This window comes from Branchiostoma lanceolatum, chromosome 5 (assembly GCF_035083965.1).
Source record: "Branchiostoma lanceolatum isolate klBraLanc5 chromosome 5, klBraLanc5.hap2, whole genome shotgun sequence".
NCBI classification, from domain to species: domain Eukaryota; kingdom Metazoa; phylum Chordata; class Leptocardii; order Amphioxiformes; family Branchiostomatidae; genus Branchiostoma; species Branchiostoma lanceolatum.
In genome coordinates, this window is record NC_089726.1 from 25,108,700 (window position 1) to 25,129,263 (window position 20,564).

Sequence of the window (20,564 nt, forward strand, 5' to 3'; positions counted from 1 at the left end):
AGTTGCTGAAGAGAGTAATTGCTGTTAGACTTGCAGGACCACAATGGCTACGATTGCGTCTTTGGAATTGGCTGCACAGTACGTGTAAGTATAGCTGGAGCTCGAGGTCTTCAATTTTGTCTGATCGCTCGCGTATTTCTATTTGAGTGTTAGTCGTGCGCAAGCAGTTCAGTTAGGTTTGCTTCTATTTTTGTGCCTATGAAATTTGATAGGATTAAGGATGTCTTCCAAAAGCTCCATTAACGCACCCGTATAATTCCCACATTTTAGTTAATCATGGGTTAATTACCCACCTAGTCTTCGCTGTATATCGTGTCATAGGACCTGACCATTTGCTGTAACAAGCACTACATAAAATCACCGAGTAGGCAACGCGAAGGAGGCGAAATTATGAGTTATCATCATATACATAATCATCATATAGCCTATATAAACTTACCTCTATAAGAGATATGACGTTATGAATGCCAAAAATGCATTATCGAATTACTGAGAAAAAAATCTTTTAGAAGAAACCCCTGTCCTCCTTGTACATAGGAGAAACACATTTTGAAACCGAAATTTCTAAAGACAATTACATTTGTTCTTCAAGTACAATCTTTGCACGTCAAATATATTGCACATGATCTCTACTCTATCCATGTTTATTCATCCCTGCTAGGTGTCCTTCTGATTTGTAAATGTCAAATGGTACATCTGCTTTGATTGTTTAACATCATCTAGCTAGCCTCAGTTGCAGGCCTTCCTACTAGACTTTTTTATTAACGATTTTTTTTTCTTTGGGGGGGGGGGGTGCGTTTCTGCTTGAGCCCCCGTATCTGGCTTATGCTCCGTATCTGCTTGGGGTCGTGGTAATCAATGTGTAGAAGGCCTGCGCTCCTTCGGCTCCAGCAAAGGCCCGGTGATTAAGAAAGTCTTTCAAAAGCCCAATTAATGTATTTCACAGTACCGGGAGAAGTAATCACACTACCGCGAGAAGCAATTCAAATATTACGTTGCAAAAAGCCCCCGTGAAGTGACGCATGTTTCCGTGCAAATCATGTTGTCTTTAAAGTCCTGTTACAAATTTTGCGAAATGTACGTTATTTAGGTGTCCGTACGTCCGTCATAATTTGAAAAGACATCCCGACAACCGTTAGAACGTTACGAGTCACTGCTCAAAGGGACGTGAAGATTTGCACTGCGCTGGCCGTGTTTATTACGGGACGTTCGCACATCCATACCAGTTGGTGATAAGTGTTTTTTTTTAATTGTTTATTTGTTTATTTGTTTATTTTGATTTACCACATTTGTGGAAGGTTTTGACATAACAGGTGACTATCACCTTTTCAAGATGTCAACCAAGACCAGACTGTAAGGTTATGACTATCGCACACGGGCATTTGCTGGAGCCGAAGGAGCAAAGGCCTCCCACCCAGTAATTATTGCGATCCCAAGCAGATGCGGGCCCAATCGAGTGGGGAATGACTCCGAGTGGGGAGTATGGCCATGGCAGGCGGGGCATGACAGGCGGGGCACGACGGACGGAATGTACCATTTCATGTGTGTAGGGGTGTGCGGCCCCAAACAGAACGGCGTGGAGGACAGTATGCAGAGCCATAAGATTTCATTTTTCCGACGGAACCAGGCTTCGATAATTTTTCTTACCCTATTTAACACCCGTCATCCATTCAATATTTGATATAATTTTGTATGGTAACATTTTATTCAAATCTCTAAGATAATCAAAAAATCAATTATGAACACTGAAATAAAACTATGAACTATTCCTCCTGGCACTAAATTGACTGAGGAACAATATTGCAACGACTCATCGTGCACAGAGAGTCACCATCGAATACCACACAGTCACACGACTGGTTTGATGCCAAGTCAACAGAAATGGCCCCGTGATAGAAGCCAAACTGCTATTGAGGAGTACAAGAGGACAAGCAGCGAGAGGAATCTCCACGTCCTCAGAGCCGCAAGGAACAAAGTCAAACAGACAGCCCGACGGTGTGCCAACGAGTCCCTGGAGCAATCTTAGTGAAGACATCCATATAGCTGCCATAACAGGAAACATCATTTTGGATCGACAATCTTGGTTTTTATTAGCAATATATTTATTCAAAATATAATACAAAAATACAAGTAGTAAAAAAATTCATATGAATGTTTTATTAAAAATGAATGCAAATTGTTGACTAATTTTGAGTGACGATAAGCTAATTACACCTTCGCTATGGAATGATCCACCATTTTGTATTTCGAACAATGCCGTTATCAAATTAGCATAACTTATAAACAGTTATTCATAGATGAAACTAAATGAAATACAATGTAAATTATGTTAGGAAACAAGTGTGGTTTAGCAAGAAACACTTGGAACATCATTGTTTTAGCCGAAATTAGGGTAATTTGTAAAATATGCCCGTAAGAAACTCGTTGCAATACCAACACAAAATGACAAACTTACATGTTTATTAGAATTCTTGTCAACTAAATTCAAAGAAAAGTCACTAAGTTTGGTAGTTCTAGCACACGTCGTCCAGCAATTAGACGAAGGTTGGCGACGTCTAGATAGGGCCAGGGTTCACGATGGTTCGTTGCTAAGGGAAAATTTCCACTGTAAGGGAGCGTATCAGGTTACCGGGACTCCCGCGCGGAGCTGTAACGTCTTCTAAAAGATCATGATAGTTAGACAAACGAGATCTCGCACATGTCTCGCCAATTGGAAATGAAACTAGCCAATGTGTATACCTAAAATCCTGCCGTTTTACTAATGTTGCATCATTTTGTCTGAATATTTTCTGAAATAGGCCAAGTTTGCTGTTATAGAAAGGATGTTCGGTGTAAAAAATATCAAAATGGTGTAAATAAGTCGGTTCTAAACGTTACTGAAAATCCAAATCTTCTATATTCTGAACAATAACAATAATTCTAAACTTTCTGTTTTAGGAATTTTTTAATTTCTCATTCAAATTATTTCTACGACCGAAAATAGGTCGAAAAATACATTTTTTTACACTCAAACACCCGTAAATCAAAATTTCCGCCGTATCAAAAAAATCCCTAAAACAAAAGCCTGGGGATATTAGTTCTCGAAAATTTAAGACCTCGATGAGTTAGTTTGTACGCAAATTGCTCGAGTTTTTCATACCACTTTGGAACAATGTCATGCCTCACGGATAGGGGGAGGGGGGTACTTGATGCCGGCGTAAACAAGTCCTGCAACATTCAAAGTCATCAACAATGGCGCCAGTAGCTTGGCTACATGTTCCATGTCCACAACAAAATGTCAGCAAAGATATACTGTCCAGAAATACTGTTTGTATTTGTGATTAAGCGTTTTTTCTTCTTGTGCAAGGGACCTAGGACAGAAAGGGCCTTTTGGCGCGAATTTACAGTGAAAACCTGCATATGACCGTGAGTGACCCCGAATAGAATGCACGTTCTATTCGATACGTCACTTCGAACATAATAGAATGTTGTTCGAATTCTAAAAAAGTCTGGAAATTTTGAGCCCATATTTGACCATCGTGGTTGATTACATTTTAATATAATTATTAAAATTGCTCCCAACTCATCCACAACGACACCAAAAACAATAGTTGGGATAAGGTTTGTAGCTTTAAAAAAATCTACATCAGTCCAGTTTTTTTATGCTTTACGACGTATTTTACATCCCTGTTTCAATACATAATGCAATAGAAGCCGTTGTATCCTCAATTCCTTTGAAGAAGCCGTACTTCAACTTATTACATGTACCTAGATGTATCCACATTTTATCTGTACATAGGGTATATTTCTAAAACAAAAAGAAGGACCTAGCTTCCTTAAATTCGTCTGCCAGTACCTTAGTAGCTTAAATTATTCCGGCCATTCTTAGTAGTGGATTATAACCTACTGAGAGTCCAAATCCGTCTGCCCACAGTAACATTAGCATGATTCAGCAGTCGATAGGAAGAAGTTTAAAAAAAAAATGTCTACAAAATGCTTTGTACATGTAATATAGCATTTTCAGGTGAAGAAAATTGGGGAGCTTAAGACATCAGTGATCAGCAAATCTTATTTGTATCTGTTAGGTGCACGTTTTTTTCTCACACCTTAACTAGTTTGAACTGATAGCTGGGTGTCTAAAATATGTATAAACTTTTATTGGCGATTAATAATCTGAGAAACCAGAGTCAAATTGTCCACTGGAGCAATGGGCACCCAACCACGCAAATTCACAACTTGCCATTAACATTTAGTCTCCAAGCAGACCTACAGTAGCAAATACCGTATCCAACTGGCAGGAGTTTTTATAGCAACCCAAGGTCTGCCATGAGTCGGATTGGACAAAGATGTTAATAACATCTAATTGTTACCTATTCAAACTGCTTGTGTTTATGAGTTGATTGCTCTCCGCCCGCACGGGTGTGCAGGGCGGCGCTTGGTCTTCAACTGAGACCCAACGGCTGCAAAGACCGTATCCAACTGACAGAGGGAGTTTTTATAGCAATATCTAGAGTAAAATTTACTTCATGGCGTGTTTTGTTTCTCAAAAGAAAGGTTTAGCTTATAAGGCTTAACTCCGACGGCACTCGCCGCTTCCAACTAACTTTATACGCAGGGGGGTGGGGGCGGTCAGAGTGTTGACTTGAACCTGAATCAGTTAATATTCCCGACGAATGTTTTTGTAAGAATGGTTCTGATGATGTCGCAGACATCACCGATGGGTGACATGGGTGAAGAAAACACTGTTTTATTGAGAGAACTTTTATTAGTCTCAACCAAGGCGCGAACCTCCCACTAGGACGTGCGCGGGTGACTGGGTTTGTCCAAGAATTTGGTCATAAAAAGATTAGTACCCCGGACATTCGCATCGCTGTTAATTTAGCCATGAGGAGGGACAGCGGCACCATTTTTGAATAGAAATGCCCCTTCCCGTTTGAGTTGTGGAAGACCATGGGTTGCTATAAAACTCCTTCTGCCAGTTGTATTCGGTCTTTGCAACCCATATGTCTGCTTGGAGACTAATTAACATTCTCATTAATTACAAGGTAGCTGACAGAATTTTTTTTTCTCTTGTCTGTTAATACTTTATGACATGTTTGCCATGTTTTCTGAGCCGTATTTTGTATTTGCGTTTAATAGTTTTATTTTTCTAATTTACTTTCGTTTTCATAATTGCACTTTATGCATTTCAAGAGCTTATTCAAATGTTTGTCTAACGTATTTACAGCCTTTTCGGTAATGAGAAAAGGAAAATGATAAAGGGTTAATAAGTGTATATGGTTTCAAAACACCTGGCCATGTGCTATAACCACCTCATCAACCCGGTGGTTGGGCGGCTCCACTTGCAGTTAGGGGTGAATGCTGTTTTCTTTCCGCCCGTTTAGGTCTAACTTGTATCATAGTATCAAGAAGGGTTAATGTAACGAAATGCTGCGCGAAAATGAGGCTCCACACAGGGGTTCCGAAATGGATGGTGGGTACCTGGAAGTGGTGCACGCGGTATATTTAAATTGGGGAGCCTTTTGATAGCGGTAAACATGTCCTTATGTCGGAATCTGAAGTCTTGTGCGTTACTGTTGCATGTAGGTGGATACTACTTTGGACGTTATTGAATAGCCCGTTTTTGTAATATAAATGATCTTGCATCAAAACATAATTATATGCTATAGGTTTGGGAGGTTTCATGGTACAGTATATAGAAATTAATCCATTAACCTTCTCTACTACCAAGGCGGTTGAATTTACAGAATAAGATAATCGATCTTACTTCAAAGGACTATTCCATAACAAAATCTAATTCAAAGTGCAGTAAAAGAATAAGGTCAATGTCTCAAAGTGAGTCAGAAAATAAGATAAACGCTGTTTGTCTGTATGGTAAACCTTTGTTGAAATGAAGATGACATTCACTGCCAATTCTAATAAAATAATAAATAAATTAATTAACATCTTAAATTTTCTATACAGTAAAACAAAGTTTCAGTTGCAAGGTAACTTTTTGTTGTTGACCCTTAACATCTTTCTTGATAATATTTCCCTTCATGTTAAACAAAAGGTACACAAATACAAAGAACAGCACTACAGGCAATTTTTTTCCCATACGTTACAGGATGCTTTTATTAGTGACATGCTTATTGGTGACATAATAATCAATGTGTTAGTCCAATAGCACTACATGTATTCAGCATGACTATTGTACATTTATCAAAAACCTTTAAAGCATTGTTGTTACTGTTGCCTCACCATAGTCGGGGCAAAATCAGATGCAAAACAGATACGGACTTTTGTGTTTGTTAATCTACAATAGGAAAAAACACCTGTAAGTATTTCCATAAGCTGACCATTTAACAATGCACAAGGTTGGCACAAATTCAGAGAAAACACACCAGCACAATCATAAAAAAAGTACCTTCAGCTCTGCAGAAACTGATTTCATACATCCTTTATAGATTACTCCAACTATATTTACCGAAACAGTATGCTATTACAGGTAAATGCTTATACATTAAATTCTTGATGCCAGACATACACGTTCAGTTAGGGCATGTCACAGACAAAATCAACAAACTGAAAATATCAATGATTTTCATATAGATAACTTGTAAATGCACTGGCCAACTAGTGCTTTATTGTGCTATATACACAAGTAAATGAATGGATAGAAATAATTATTTTCCATTCAACTAAAACATATCAGCAGCTAGTTAATTATCATATTCAAATATAAAGAGGAAGAAAAAACACAAAATTCTGAAAGTAACAGTCACAAAGGGTATTTTTTTATATGCACAACAGTGAGAGGAAAGTCAGACACATGTATATCTATGTGTGAGGGGGGAGGGGGCAGGATAATTGCTTGGCATTTTTAGATAATATTTAGTACTTCACTGATTGAACATGCTTTGCTCGCTTATAGCTTGTAAGCAGAGCTACTTAATACACTGAAGTGTGCTACACACAACAAAACAGGCATAATGCCATTACCTTCAGAGTCTATATTTCATCATGAAAGACAACATTGAGTTCATAATAGTTATAAGAATATTCTTCGAACAGTGAAATGATAAAAGGTAGCAAAATACTAACCTCCGTGAACAAGACCTACAGACTAGACGTCGAAAATTTGGAGGTTAATATTTTGCTACCTTTTATCAAGTCACTGTTGGTAGAATATTATTATAACTGTGATTATACGTGACTGATGAACCTCTTCAACGAGTTCATAATAATATTCCCCTGATTGTAGTGAAGTTCTAATGACCAAAAATATTTTGGAGGAAATTATACAAATCACATATTATTTGTTGTTAGGAGATATTGAAGCAGAAACACTTGTCAATCTGTATATCAATATGGCTTACCAAGTTAGATGCATGTATACAGTAGTCAAATCTTGATCAAATGCATAACATTTGATTGATTATCCTGTGTATGATTAAGAAACATGAGTACTAATGGCTTATATTAATTTGGGGGCATAAAGCAATTCAATACTTGCCTAGGGAATTTTGAAGTTACAATGTTTATGGAAATGTGGCCAACCATATTCACAAGTCCTGTCAAAGTCTTTATTTTCTAATCCAAATCATGGATTGACTTGATATTCCCATTATAAGCTGGAGGGATATACGTACTAATAATTCCAAATACTTTTTGAAAAATAAGTCATTGTTTTATAATTCCGGGGAATTTTGGAATGTGGGTGGGTGTCAACAACTATAGAGATCATACTAAGGTCAACTTCAAAACTGTATATTTTTTCATCCAAAGCATGGATTGACTTGACATTTCTTGATAAGTTGGAGGGATCTACAGACTAATGATTCTAAGTACTTTTTTTCAAAAATTAGACATGGTTTTTTAGTTCCGGGGAATTTTGGAATATGGGTGGGTGTTAACAACTATAAAGGTCAAATTAAGGTCAACTTCAAAACTATATATTTCATCGTCAAAATCGCACATTAACTTCATATATCTATATAATTCAGAGGGATACAGGTATTAATGATTCAAAGAACTTTTTCGTAAATCAGACATGGTTTTATAATTCCGGGGAATTTTGGAATGGGACTAGGTGTCAATAAAACAACACATGAAAAGTAGGTCAAGTTCCAAAGTGAATATTTTGTAATCAGAATAACAGATTGACCTGACATTCCTACATAAGTCGGCGGGATATAAGTACTAATAACTCTTACAAGTTTTTCCAAAATCAGATATGGTTTTATAATTCCGGGGAATTTTTGAATGGCACTAGTAGATAGTTTGCTCCAGGCGATGAAGGACCGAAAGACTTGGGCTGCCATCTCGCCTCGTGACTGGAAGGTCTCGACATAAGCAAGTAAGCAAGGTGTCAATAATGTAACATCTGAAAAGTAGGTCAAGTTCCAAAGTGTATATTTTGTCATCAAAATCATGGATTGACTTGACATTCCCATATAAGTTGGCGTGATATAAGTACTATTGATTCTTACTCCTTTTTTCCAAAATCAGACATGTTTTTATGATTCCGGGGAATTTTGGAATGGAGCTGGGTGTCAACAACATTAGAGGTCAAATTCAGGTCAACTTCCAAACTGTATATTTCTTCATTGCCTGCATATATCAACTTCATATTCCCATGTCAGTAAGAGGGATTATATTGACTACTGATTCATGCTACTTGGACAAAATTTATATTAGTTGATCACATTTTGGGAGATATTGACATGAAAACTCTCCAGTAAAGTTGACTTCAAATTTTCTGTGTAAGAAGGGTCTATGAAGGTGTGACAGATGGTTGAATTCAAATGTAGTTATGAAGTCCGGTAGTCATTTTGCACTTTGTTTTACACCTCCAAAGGGCAAAAAATATACTATCTGCAGATAGAAAACGCGTTAGAAGGGTAACAGCCACTTAACGAAGAACAGTCATGGTTCTGCATTACGCAATTACCTCACTATCCGACCGCCGCCATTTTGGTGCGTTACGCCTCAACCTTCCCAGACTGCTCCGTTTCATCACCCCTTCTTGCCTGACACCATACTTTTATTGAAATGGTTTATTCTATTTTGTCATATGCTTACAAAAGATATAATTCATTTCTAAGATAGTAAGCATTGGTAACAAATAAACATGATACGAATGTTAACACATGATAACCTCCCCCTCTACAACGGTTGAACAGGTGTTTATGGCTTCATAACACATTGGGAATGGAGGCCTCTGGTTTGTTGACGCCATCTGGCTATGTGAAAATTTAAGATATACAATATTTTGATCCGTGTTGATCGGTGTTGTAATTGAGACTTACATAACCAATATGGATGGAAAATATTCATCATCAGAATTCAGAGTTTTTTTTCAAGCCACAAAAACCTTGTGTCGTTGAGAAGATTGGCAAGTCCACGGTTGTATGGAAAATAAAACTTCTGGAGAATGCTCCTAGTCTTTTGCAACATAGCTCCCAAGCGGAGGTTGTCTGGCAGTCGATTTTTTTTCCCGGGACCGAAGATTTCTTCCGTGTTAATACCATCCTTGATAGGCCCTGTGAAGTATAATAATAAGATAAAACATGCTATCTGTTCCTTTAAAACATGGATATGTAGATCGATCTGAGTCTGTAAAATTGGTTGAAGTTTTGTTATTACAAAACTATGAAATGAGGAAGACAAAATCATGTAACATGTTAAGCTTTATGTTTGGACATTACTCAATGCTTTCCAAAGGTTTTTTTCCTATGAAATGGTTATTAGTTAGGGAATTTGATCCTTTTGTTTTTTTATACTCACGAAAATGATGAAGATTGATTATACATCAAAGGTGGCGAAAAATGTGAACCAACCTAGTGGCGAAAACTCATCCTCGGCATCTGGTGGCCCAAGAAGATAAGCAACGTAGAGCTCCTTGATAGAACAGGTCAGGAACCGGTCGAAGTAACCATAAGAAGAAGGAAGTGGAAGTGGGCTGACCACACCTTGAGAAAGCCCCTAGCAGCCATTACAAGAAAAGCATTAGAATGGAACCCTCAGGGGAAGAGAAATAGGGGTAGACCGCGGCTCTCCTGGAGGAGAGGTGTCAGGAAAGACCTTGACAGCGCCAACACCTCATGGCAAGAGGCAAAGAAGACCGCCAGAGGCCGGAAGAGGTGGAGACTAACCACTGAGGCCCTATGCTCCCGAAGGGGCGAAGAGGATTAAGTCAAGTAGGTGGCGAAAAATTTTAACCAACCTAGGTTCAGGAAGTTGAATATTTTTGTCATCGTTGCACGCTGATTGCTTGATTGATCCTCAAGACGTAGTACCAGCATTTGGTCCCGATGAAAAATAGAAAACCAATCTCTTAAGAAGACTTCGTACAGGCCCAAATGAACTCTCACCTAGGAAAGAAAAGTAGATGATGGAGAAATAATGTACCTCATTATTTAAACGTGTCCCCAAACTCAGATTTTGGCTGTCTTTTGTGCTTATTAAAACACAAAATGATTTTTTCCTGACTTAACATTTTATAAAGTGTTGATCTTAGTGTTGTCCATCAAATGAATGGTTCTAAAGGATGGGATAATGATCAAAACACATGATGCAAAGCATGACCTAGTTTCTTAGAGGGATAAACAGTATATGTGATCATTTCGTTAACATAAATCCACATATAATAATTGATTGAGGTAAACCTTTGTTTTACAGCATTGCAAATAGACCCCTTTTCAAACTCCGCCATATTGAATGCAGCGCTAGCGCACGTGGTTTGAGCGCGGGAAAAGTAAAAAAAGCCGTAAGACTATGGAAGCAGTAATAGATTAACTATGGCGTCCCCAATAGAAAACAGGGTCAACTCATCTTCGGCGGCAAAATGTTCTCCTTCTCGGTGAAATCCATCGATATGTATGCATGGCACAAGTAGATAATATTGAGCAAATTTCTACTCGCAAAGCCCTCAAGCCTATATTTTTACGTTTCTGTTATATCATCCGACGGAAATTTAAGATATTACGGTGCAAAGTGAAAACGCTCAATCTTCACTGACGTATTTTAGTTTTTGGTATTTCAGAAAATCGTCAAAAGAAGCCGCCGAAATTCTGCTTAATTCCTAACAAAAAGGACTCAAGCCTACATTTTCAGAGTCTTCTTTGTTGATCTTCATCCAGCAGAAGTGTCAACTATCGCCAGGCAAAGCGATGTAAAGAAAGGCTAAACCAGAACACACGACCCCCTCCCAACGCGCGTTTTCCCAGGCGAAGTTGGCATCGTCCAAAATTACGGTCACAACCGCTGTAATTTTGTTTATTCTATCTACGAAGCTACAAGGATCCCAGCCCGAAATGTGTAAGTTTTTCGGAAGAGCTTTTCTCGACTTGAGCTAACATTATTGGGGACACTAGAAGCATCCTATCACTGTAGCGCCCGTCCAACAGCCCGGCAGGAACTGTGGAAAAGTAGCAGAAATTCACAAATTTTCTAGCCGATATCGAGTCCAAGTGTCCACAACAATATTATCTACTTGTGCCATGCATACATATCGACGGATTTCACCGAGAAGGAGAACATTTCGGCGCCGAAGATCACTTGACGCTGCTTTATATTTGGGACGCCATATTCAATCTATTACCGCTTCCGTCGTCTTACAGCATGTTTACTTTTCCCGCGCTCAAACCACATGCGCTCGCGCTAGATTCAAAATGGTCAGCCAGAAAAAAAAAAAGTTCACTTTAATTTTTTCATCAGCTCAAAGACAGCAAATCCGACTAAGGGGACAAGTGTAAAGAATGACCTACTTCCAGGGACTCCTACAAATCGATGATACAAGACCCCAGGCTTTGAAACTGTAGAATTAATAAACAACATTATGGTCGTCGACATCTGATAAAAAAGTCGAATAAAAAATCTCACTTTGGTATTTTCATTAGTTCAAATAAGCCAAAAAGCCAAATTTGAGGACAGGCGTAAACGTGATCCCCATCCAGGGACGCGTTCGCGGCAAGGGTAGAGCATCTAAACCTTTGCAAGAATGCAACTTTTAGACAAAGCTTCGGTAAATATTTGACAGAAAAGTACAATACATAGGTATCTTAGTTCGTCAGATCTTGTATTTTAAAGTTAGGAAATTCTAATCTTTTCTGAAATAATGAAGGATGACCTACTTCTGGTAGCAGCCACAGGCTACCAAAACCAGAACTAAATTTTGCAAGCATTTGGTAGCGTTTGTATGTATTTATATGCTTTATAGAATTCAAGCAGAAATATTTTACTAATAGAGAATTATAGCGCCTAAAAGTAAGGCAAAAATCGAAGTTTTCTTGTAGCCTCAAAACATCGTATTGTTTTGAGGATGCTCAAGTAATCAAATATATCTATACATCAACTACAAACCGTTTTCCTAAAAGTTTAACCATTAGTCTAAAACTGTTCTTCCTACTTTCCGCCTAAATTAAAGCATTTGGCAGTGGGCGTGCTCTAAACTTTGCCAACTTCCATGTTGTAACTATAGAAAAAAATGTCAATATGACCCCAAATTTGATGGGCTGTTGCCGTGGAAAGAAAGCTTTTTTAGGGGTTGTGGTCCAAGTACTTTCCCTGTGCAAAATATGAGCCAAATTGATTTTTTGACCGTGAGCACAATTGTTTGATGCTTACAGACATTGTCGCTTAAAACCGCATATGGCTAACATTACACTTATTGTGAGTAGAAGAAAGATCAAACTTGGAAGTTTCGCTGTCGTACCACAGCAAGCTGTCGCCCTGCCAAACCATTAACAGTCAGACTGCAGATTAACCGTTTTACAAGCTATGGTCTGAATTGGGGAAACCCTCGCTCGGAAAAGCCGGTTAAAAAGTCTAGATACCACCCAGCAACATATTATATATTGGTCTTTATGATGAACTCTTGAAAGGATAGATTCTTGACCCAGGGGCCTAAACCATAAATTAATTTAGAAATTGATCCCCACTGTGGCCTTGCTGAAGTTTGAAAGGAAGATTTACCCCTAAAACTACATAAACACATAAAAATCCCACACTGTCTCCAGCTTGAAACAATTGCAGGAGAAGATTAGCACAATATTTTTTTCCAAGGGTTTTTAAAGTAACATTATGAAACAATGCAAAATGACGCAGAATGATTGTAATAAAGTTACATAATCAAAATAACCTTCAGTTTTTATAAAATCAACCTTGTGTTCAAATATCAACGTTTAAATCAGCCTGTCAAAGTTGCTTCAAAGTGTAACTGTATCTATATTCGCAAATTGGAAATGCCCTCATCGCAGTTGAATTCAAATGTTAGGTAGTTGTTTGTTTTGAAGTATGACTTGTAGCTGTGGTGTCTATGTGGTATTCTAAAAGCCAGTTATATAGACTGGAGCTCTTTAGAACTTGTAAGGTAGAACTGCACTGTGAACTACCAGTATGGTAAGCAAGTGTTGCCATTGATATTCTGGGTTGCATAAAGCTAACTTTTACATGTATAGCCATACATCAATTCGTTATCCGACCATAGTTCAGAAGTTTATTGAGAGAGTATCTGAGGTGACCTCCGCCGATGTGAACACGATGACAGTCAGTAGCAGACTGACCCTGGTAGTTTACGTTAGTCGAATTTATTGGGTGATTTTATAGTACAAACTTCCTCTTTAGTGCAAGGAGTTTTTGTCCCTTTTACTCTGCCAACTTTTCCATTTTTTCACATCGAAATATTTTTCCATATTCTAATTTAAAAAAAAAAGTGTAGAATCCGCTTAACTGCACACCCCATTTGCCAGCGTATTTGGTGCATTTATCCGGCTGGTGCAATTATGCGAAATTGCCCAGCTGGACTGGTAGTACACTATATCATACAGGAGGTGAATAGTTTATAAACCTCGATGTGCTGAATGAATTTGTTAGTACGCATTTAGATGTTAGAAAGCTTCCGTTATACAGGTGCAGTGCGGTAACACCGTAGATCCCACCTCTTGTTAGGGCCACGTTTATGTATCAAAACAGTAAATTTCAACCGTGAAATTTCAAATTCTCAGGAAAGACATCTCAGGACACAGTGAGTGAAATCAGTAAGCGCCAGCAGCAGTATGTGAATATAGCGCTGCCGCGAACCTGAAACTGCCGACAACACCCCATGTCATCCTTAACGCGAAATCAAATACACGCGAACTTAAATACATCCACAGTAATAAGACAGTGTATGCGCAGAGACCAATCTTTATTAAGTACAGCAGTCTGCCAAAACGCAATACCGCCTTTGGCAGGCGTGCGTCTCTCTATGCTGACGACACGCCCCATGACCCGCCCAGGACCTCCCATACGATCGCTATCAATGTGATTGTCAATAGAGACCACCTTCCTTTGTAAGTGAAAACAATTTTACACATATTGGCGGTATTGTGATTCTACTTAGGCACTTATCGGCACATTTGTACCGCGTTTGCCGATTTTAGGGCACCTTCTTAGTTAACTTGTCGAGGATTTTGAAACATTTTGGTGCAGTTATCCGGCATTGGTGACAATGCGCCGTGCAGATATGCGGAGTCACTAACAATGCAGTGAATGGGAACCGGTTTGGGATTTTGGGATTCGGTGCAGTTAAATGGAATGTGCGTTTATCCGAGGTGCAATTAAGTGGCTTCTACTGTATCATGGTTGTTTAAATTTGTAATATCAAGGACTTTTAAAATTTTGTCCTGGGATCTATGTAAGGAATGAAAAGGATCGTCAGGGATATATAGAAAATAAAATGTCCGGGTCGACGTAGTCAAAGTCGTTAATTTATTTCATTCAAATTGTGCACGTGACAGGATGGCCTTTCTACTAAATTATATTTTGTACCTATGAGCATAATAACCCTTATCCTACATGTTACTAGATGACAATTATCAAACAATAGGGGATATGTGTGCAGATTTTGCTAGGGTCAATTTTGACCCCACTAGACCATGCGTAAACTTTCTAGGATAACTTAATCAACAATGAGCCAATCTCGGTAAAAACTTGTGAGAAGTTATAAGACATATATACAAACAAGCTCATAGAAGGACTTGTTTTCGACTCGAAATGTTAAAATGGCACATGTTGATATACGCCTGGGGTCAGTTTTGACCCCATACGGTGGTTCGAGGGTTAATTACAATATCCTTACTCAGCTCAGCTGTACATGCGTAATTAGCTTTGCTTGGAACGCAATCACCATCCACCAATCTCGTGTAATATGGCTTTATGATCTATCCTTGGTCACGTGGTGACCTTTGAAGAGCTGATCAGATATGGCGGGTGCCATTTGAAAGCTTTTCGCTTCCATCGTAAACTGGATACAATACTTGCAGGAATGTAGAAGTCATTTTATATCCTGATCTCAAATGTAGTTTAATTGAAATCACAAATCTAATGATTATGCATTATATGAAATGGCGTTAATACTCACGTTTCGCCTTATGACGGCAGGTGGGCTGTAAGCACAAGCTCGGACAGATCTTGTCTTTAGACAGTTGTTAAAGCCATTGATTGAAAACATCACAGCCTTGTGGAAACCCTCGATTGTTTTAGATATGTCTCTTTTAACGTATAGATACTCCGAAAATAACCTATAAGAGTAGACAGCAGTTGTCGAAATAAGAGAAAAATGTTAACTGTACTGTAAAATATCACTGCATGAAATGGCCTCGGATCCTGGCGTATCCGAACAGGAGAAACGGGATAGGACACCTCTGATCCGTAAGAATCCGGACGGATACGGAGACCGGTTGACAATATATATATATATAAATATATGAAAATATATTTGTAAAATTTAAATGTAAAATATATATTTATATATTATATTCATGCATCCATAATATAGGTATGGGCGATACATATTGTTTCTGTAATGTTTATTTCTCCTTCTGTCAAATCTTCAAAGCGATTTATCTCGGTCGTCCCTGGGCCAAATGAACTGAAATTTGGTATTCAGATAGAGTTAGCACATACCCACAGACATTTGTTTGCTAAATGCCTTTAAAACGATTTTATTGAGGATTTTCGTCCACTTTCAGACAACTTGGGCCTCCTGTTTTCTGTAATTACATCAAAATTACCTGAAATTAGCTAGGGGTTACATTGAACAAATATTTAAAAAATCCCCAATCGTAATTTTGGCATTCATCACTTCAAAATACGATTTTGGGGTGTATCATTGAAAAGCTTGTGTCATTTTCTTTCCCATGATACGAAACCTAGTAACATTGTTAATTAATGCAACGAGCACAAGACCTGCTTATGCGAGCGAGTCACATAAAAAAAAATGCCCAGATTAAACACATGAAAGCCAAGGTTACTATTCATCCAAAGGTTACTATTCATCCTAACAAAAAAGTGCGTGAAGGAGCCTCAGTTATGGTGAAGGTGGCTGAACATTGAGTATACCAGCCATTGCACTGTCACCACAGCCAGGCACATCCTCCTTGTGCTTTTCACCAGTTTTGATACACGGTCCCTGGTCTTTCTTAAGCAAGGAGTCGTCGCAGGTCGACCAGTGTTGTTCTGTTGATCAAAATTGCATGTACAGCTCGCCCAAGCTGATCCGTGGTCACAGAGCCTGAGAGGTGTTCAATTGTGTTGAGATCTGGGCTGCAGGAAGGCCACTATATCCTCTGTATTCCTGCATCCTGGAGGTGGTCTAAAACGACTCTAAATCCGTAGGGACGTGCACTATCATCTTGCCAAATGGCACTCAGTCTCATATTGCAGAGGTTAGGATCTATGAAATGAAACTGGATGGAGAATGGTTTCTCTATATCTTGACACATTGAGGTTGCTAATGATGATTAGCCTGGTTTTTCATCTGGCAGTTGTACTGCCCCACACCATGACACTGACTCCAACAAACACCGTGTCCGTCTATCTATACAACAGTAAGCACAGGCTTCTCCTTGCCGCCCAATACTTTTATTTACCCATCCAACAATGAAAATAAACCCACTCTTATCTGTAGCTAAGAAGATAACATTCCTCCACAAACCGTTCCACTCACGATGCAGACGGCACCACCACAAACGGGTTTGGCGCTGCGCTGAGTGTATGACATGAGCATGGAAATTTGGGCATTTTTTTTTTTGCAACCCACTCGCATGAACAGGCCTGGTGCTCGCTCAATGAGATTGCAATTATAATGAGTTGGGTATCATAGGGAAGGCAATTACATAAGATTTCCAATGATATATAATTCGTTGAAATTGATGAAGAAATAACGGAAATATGATCAGCCAAACTAATGTTTCCAAACTTTTTGTGCCTAGTTTAGTTAAACATTATTCTGGAATGCTCCATTTTTGCATCAGAACAGTCGCTTTTTGCATGGGGGTTAATGGACGATACGTGCTGTATTTGCTTATGCAAATGTTGCCTTTCTAGTTATATATAAATACCATATCATTGTATCGCTTGCCGATGTAGGTTAATGTAGGTACATTTGAGTTGTTATACTACAATACGGCACCAGGATCCGTCCGGATTCTTACGAATCTGAGTTTCCGTATCCCGTTTCTCCTGTCCGGATACGTCAGAATCCGAGGCCATTTCGTTCGTTGTATAAACCTGATTACCAATGGCCTTATCATTATTTCATATCTTCTCATCACTACCTAACAGGTAACGATTGGTAAAATAAGCCTTTTATTTTTTTTGCAAGTAAACTTTTTTCATACAAAAGTATTGATCTCAACAAAATGCCCTTTACTATATTTTATACGCCCAAAAATAATCGTTACCTAAAACACAATTCAGCGGATGTTTCTCAGGTAATTGTTTAGAACCTTCTCTTCTTAGGAAATGACGTTTAGTCTTTAGTGTAATGTACAGACAACCATGCAGAACAAACAAATTTATGTGCTAGGGCGAAACTGACGAACCTTTATGTTCATTAAAAGTGAAACTAACGTCATTTTGCTGCTGTATCCATAAAAAGTGGAAACTTCTGGAATAATTGGCTAAGTAGCCGCCTTTGACCAACCTTTCAGCGGGATCCCTGAGTGTAACGATGAATCTGGCGTGGGGCTGCACGGCCCGGAGGATGTTTGCCACTAGGATGGGGGGTTCATTGTTTGTGGTATCCCAAAATTCCTTTCTCCATCGAGTATTGTCCCACAATGTCGTTACACTGCCTTCTCCTTTCCACATTAGAAAAAGAGGTTACAAAGGCGCTTGGATAGCTTTGATTTATGAAACGCTAAGGAAAGTCTAGGGAAACATCAATATTATGTAATATCATTTTTTCCATAAATCTTTTATGCATACCTTTGACTTTTTAATGAAATACATATCAAGACTGTTTCAGCGAATAAATATATCAAATGACGTCAAGATGACATCACATTATGTCATTCTGACACCAGATCTTTCATAGTACTCTCATCAGACGTTAAATTTTGGTGGTCATATTACCGGTAGCTAGATATGCGAAAATTGGGATTTACCAATGATGGTAAATGCTGGTAAAGTCTGGTAATGTTTAATTTTATTACCAATATGCAAACATTACCAGACTTTACCAGAATTTACCACAATTGGTAAATGCCACTTTTCGTGCAGTGCGCGATGTTGCAGAGGATGGGCCTCAAAAGCCCATTCAACCCCGTCACAGGATGCGCATAAAAGCCTGGTCTGAATACTGTTAAATATGACTAGTCTCCAACCAGACCCAATAGATTGCAAAGACCGTATCCAACTGGAAGAAGGAGCTTGTAATGCAATCTAAGGTCTGGAACAAGTCGGTCTGAACAAAGGCTATTAACATCTAATTGTTACCTATTCAAACTGTGATTCTGTAAGTGAGTTTATTATTCTCTGTCCGCACGGGCGTGCGGCGCCATGCCGGGCTGTCACGGGTCGATCGGCTGCGCACCATCTCACCTCCAGACCGCGACTGAGAGGCCGTCCACTTAGGCAGAGCTGTACCGCGAAAATTAAACTTCCCAGGAAAAATAAACTAAATGTTGCCAGCAGAAAAGACTTGGTCTCTTTTTCAAAATCAATTTGTCAAAAAATGATGATCGTCACAGCTGAAATGCGAGGGCAAATTCGTAGGTTTTTTTTGTTTACATTTTTCCCTTGTTTTTTTTCCCGATAACTTTCTCCGATTGAGTCTTGAAAAACGTTTTCAAAGGCATCGATTCTTCGCAAGCATAACAATAGCAAAGCGAGATAAGGCCGTCATTGGACTGGAAGATGGCCCTCTGGAAACGCTGCGGCCAGGCGGGCGCCGGCTTAACCCTTCTCGGGGGTACTTGTAATATCTAGTAATAGTGGCTTGAACTCGAAACAGTAAACATTGTCTACGAATGTTTTTGTAAGAACGGTTTTCCATGATACCACAAACATCGCCGATGGGTGAAAGAAACTGCTATTGTGAGAGCTTTTTACTAGGCTCAACCAAGGTGCGAACCTCCCACTGGGACGTGCGCGGGTGACTGGGTTTGTCCCAGAAATCGGTCATAAAAAGATTAGTACCCCGGACATTCGTACGGCTGTTAGCATTACAACGAGGAGGGGCAGCGGCACCTTTATTGAATAGAAATGCTCCGCCCTGTTTGAGTTATAGCAGATCTTGAGTTGCGAAACGTACTTCCTCTGCCAGTTTGATAAGGTCTTAATGCAACCTAAAGATCTGCTTGGAGATTAAAATATGACTACATTAGGGTTTCTGTGTCGTTATGTAAAAACAATGACCTTCAAATTTAGTTGGATAGTCTTCAGCATAGCGCGATGACCTTTGTGATAAAAAACGTCTATTATTGGCTTTTTTGTGAACAAAAATAAAACAATTTGAGTCTAGTTTGGTATAATTTTGTCAAATGACGCAAATGCAATTACGCAAATGTTATAACAGCATTATAGCCTTCGACTGAGACAAAAAAGTAATTCGTAAGTTGATTACTGCAGTTTATTAGAGAAAGGGTTACCATAAGGTGGATCCGGCTTTGTAAGAAATGCTCGCTTCTTTAAAAATCGCATAAAACACGGCTTGAACAAAACATTATAAAGGGAATAATGCGGATATCAAAAACAGTCCTGCTTGACAAGTGTTGACAACAAACAGCCATCAGTTGTGCGTGTGTTACTCGCCGACATGTCAAAGGCACTTGACAAAGTAGACCACGGGATTCTCCTACAACAGCTGTCCACCCGCGGCATCCCAACAACAATACTAACGTGGATCAACAGTTACCTGTCGGGTAGGAAACAGCGTGTTGCTGTCAACGGACAGTTCAGCAAGTGGCAGGATGTCACATCCGGAGTTCCGCAGGGGGGAGTCTTATATCCCTACCTATTCCTTGAATATATGTCTCCTCGGACTGTTAAGCACCCAACTACTAGTAATATTGGGTACGCTGACGACATAGGATTATCAAGATTGGCAACACAAAACAACATGACCATGAACGGAGATAAATCGTACGAACTTAGGACATGTTTCTCTAGACCTCTTCCCGCTCATTCTTGGAGGAAAGGAGGTAGCAGTCGTCACATGTACCACTGTACCTGGGCAGTTCAGTTCTAACCTCAAGTGGGACAGTCACGTCAGTTATGTGACTAAAAAGGGATCTCAACGTCTTCACTTTCTCCGTTTGCTCGCCAAAGGTGGCAAG

The 20,564-nt window shown here is 39.1% G+C and overlaps 1 protein-coding gene across 2 annotated transcripts in view; it reads right to left on the reverse strand.

Annotated features, from left to right (window-relative positions):
- Window positions 1-5,841: 5,841 nt before the first annotated feature.
- Window positions 5,842-20,564, reverse strand: part of LOC136435829 (carbohydrate sulfotransferase 15-like) — a 54,556-nt gene continuing 39,833 nt past the window's right edge. For both annotated transcript variants that reach the window (XM_066429543.1, XM_066429542.1), the window contains exons 5-8: window positions 17,930-18,086; window positions 15,365-15,524; window positions 10,187-10,334; window positions 5,842-9,503 (exon numbers count right to left, since the gene is read on the reverse strand). In XM_066429543.1, the coding sequence (XP_066285640.1) occupies window positions 9,307-9,503; window positions 10,187-10,334; window positions 15,365-15,524; window positions 17,930-18,086 (662 nt within the window). In that variant the 3' untranslated portion in view covers window positions 5,842-9,306. The remainder of the gene's footprint in view (window positions 9,504-10,186; window positions 10,335-15,364; window positions 15,525-17,929; window positions 18,087-20,564) is intronic.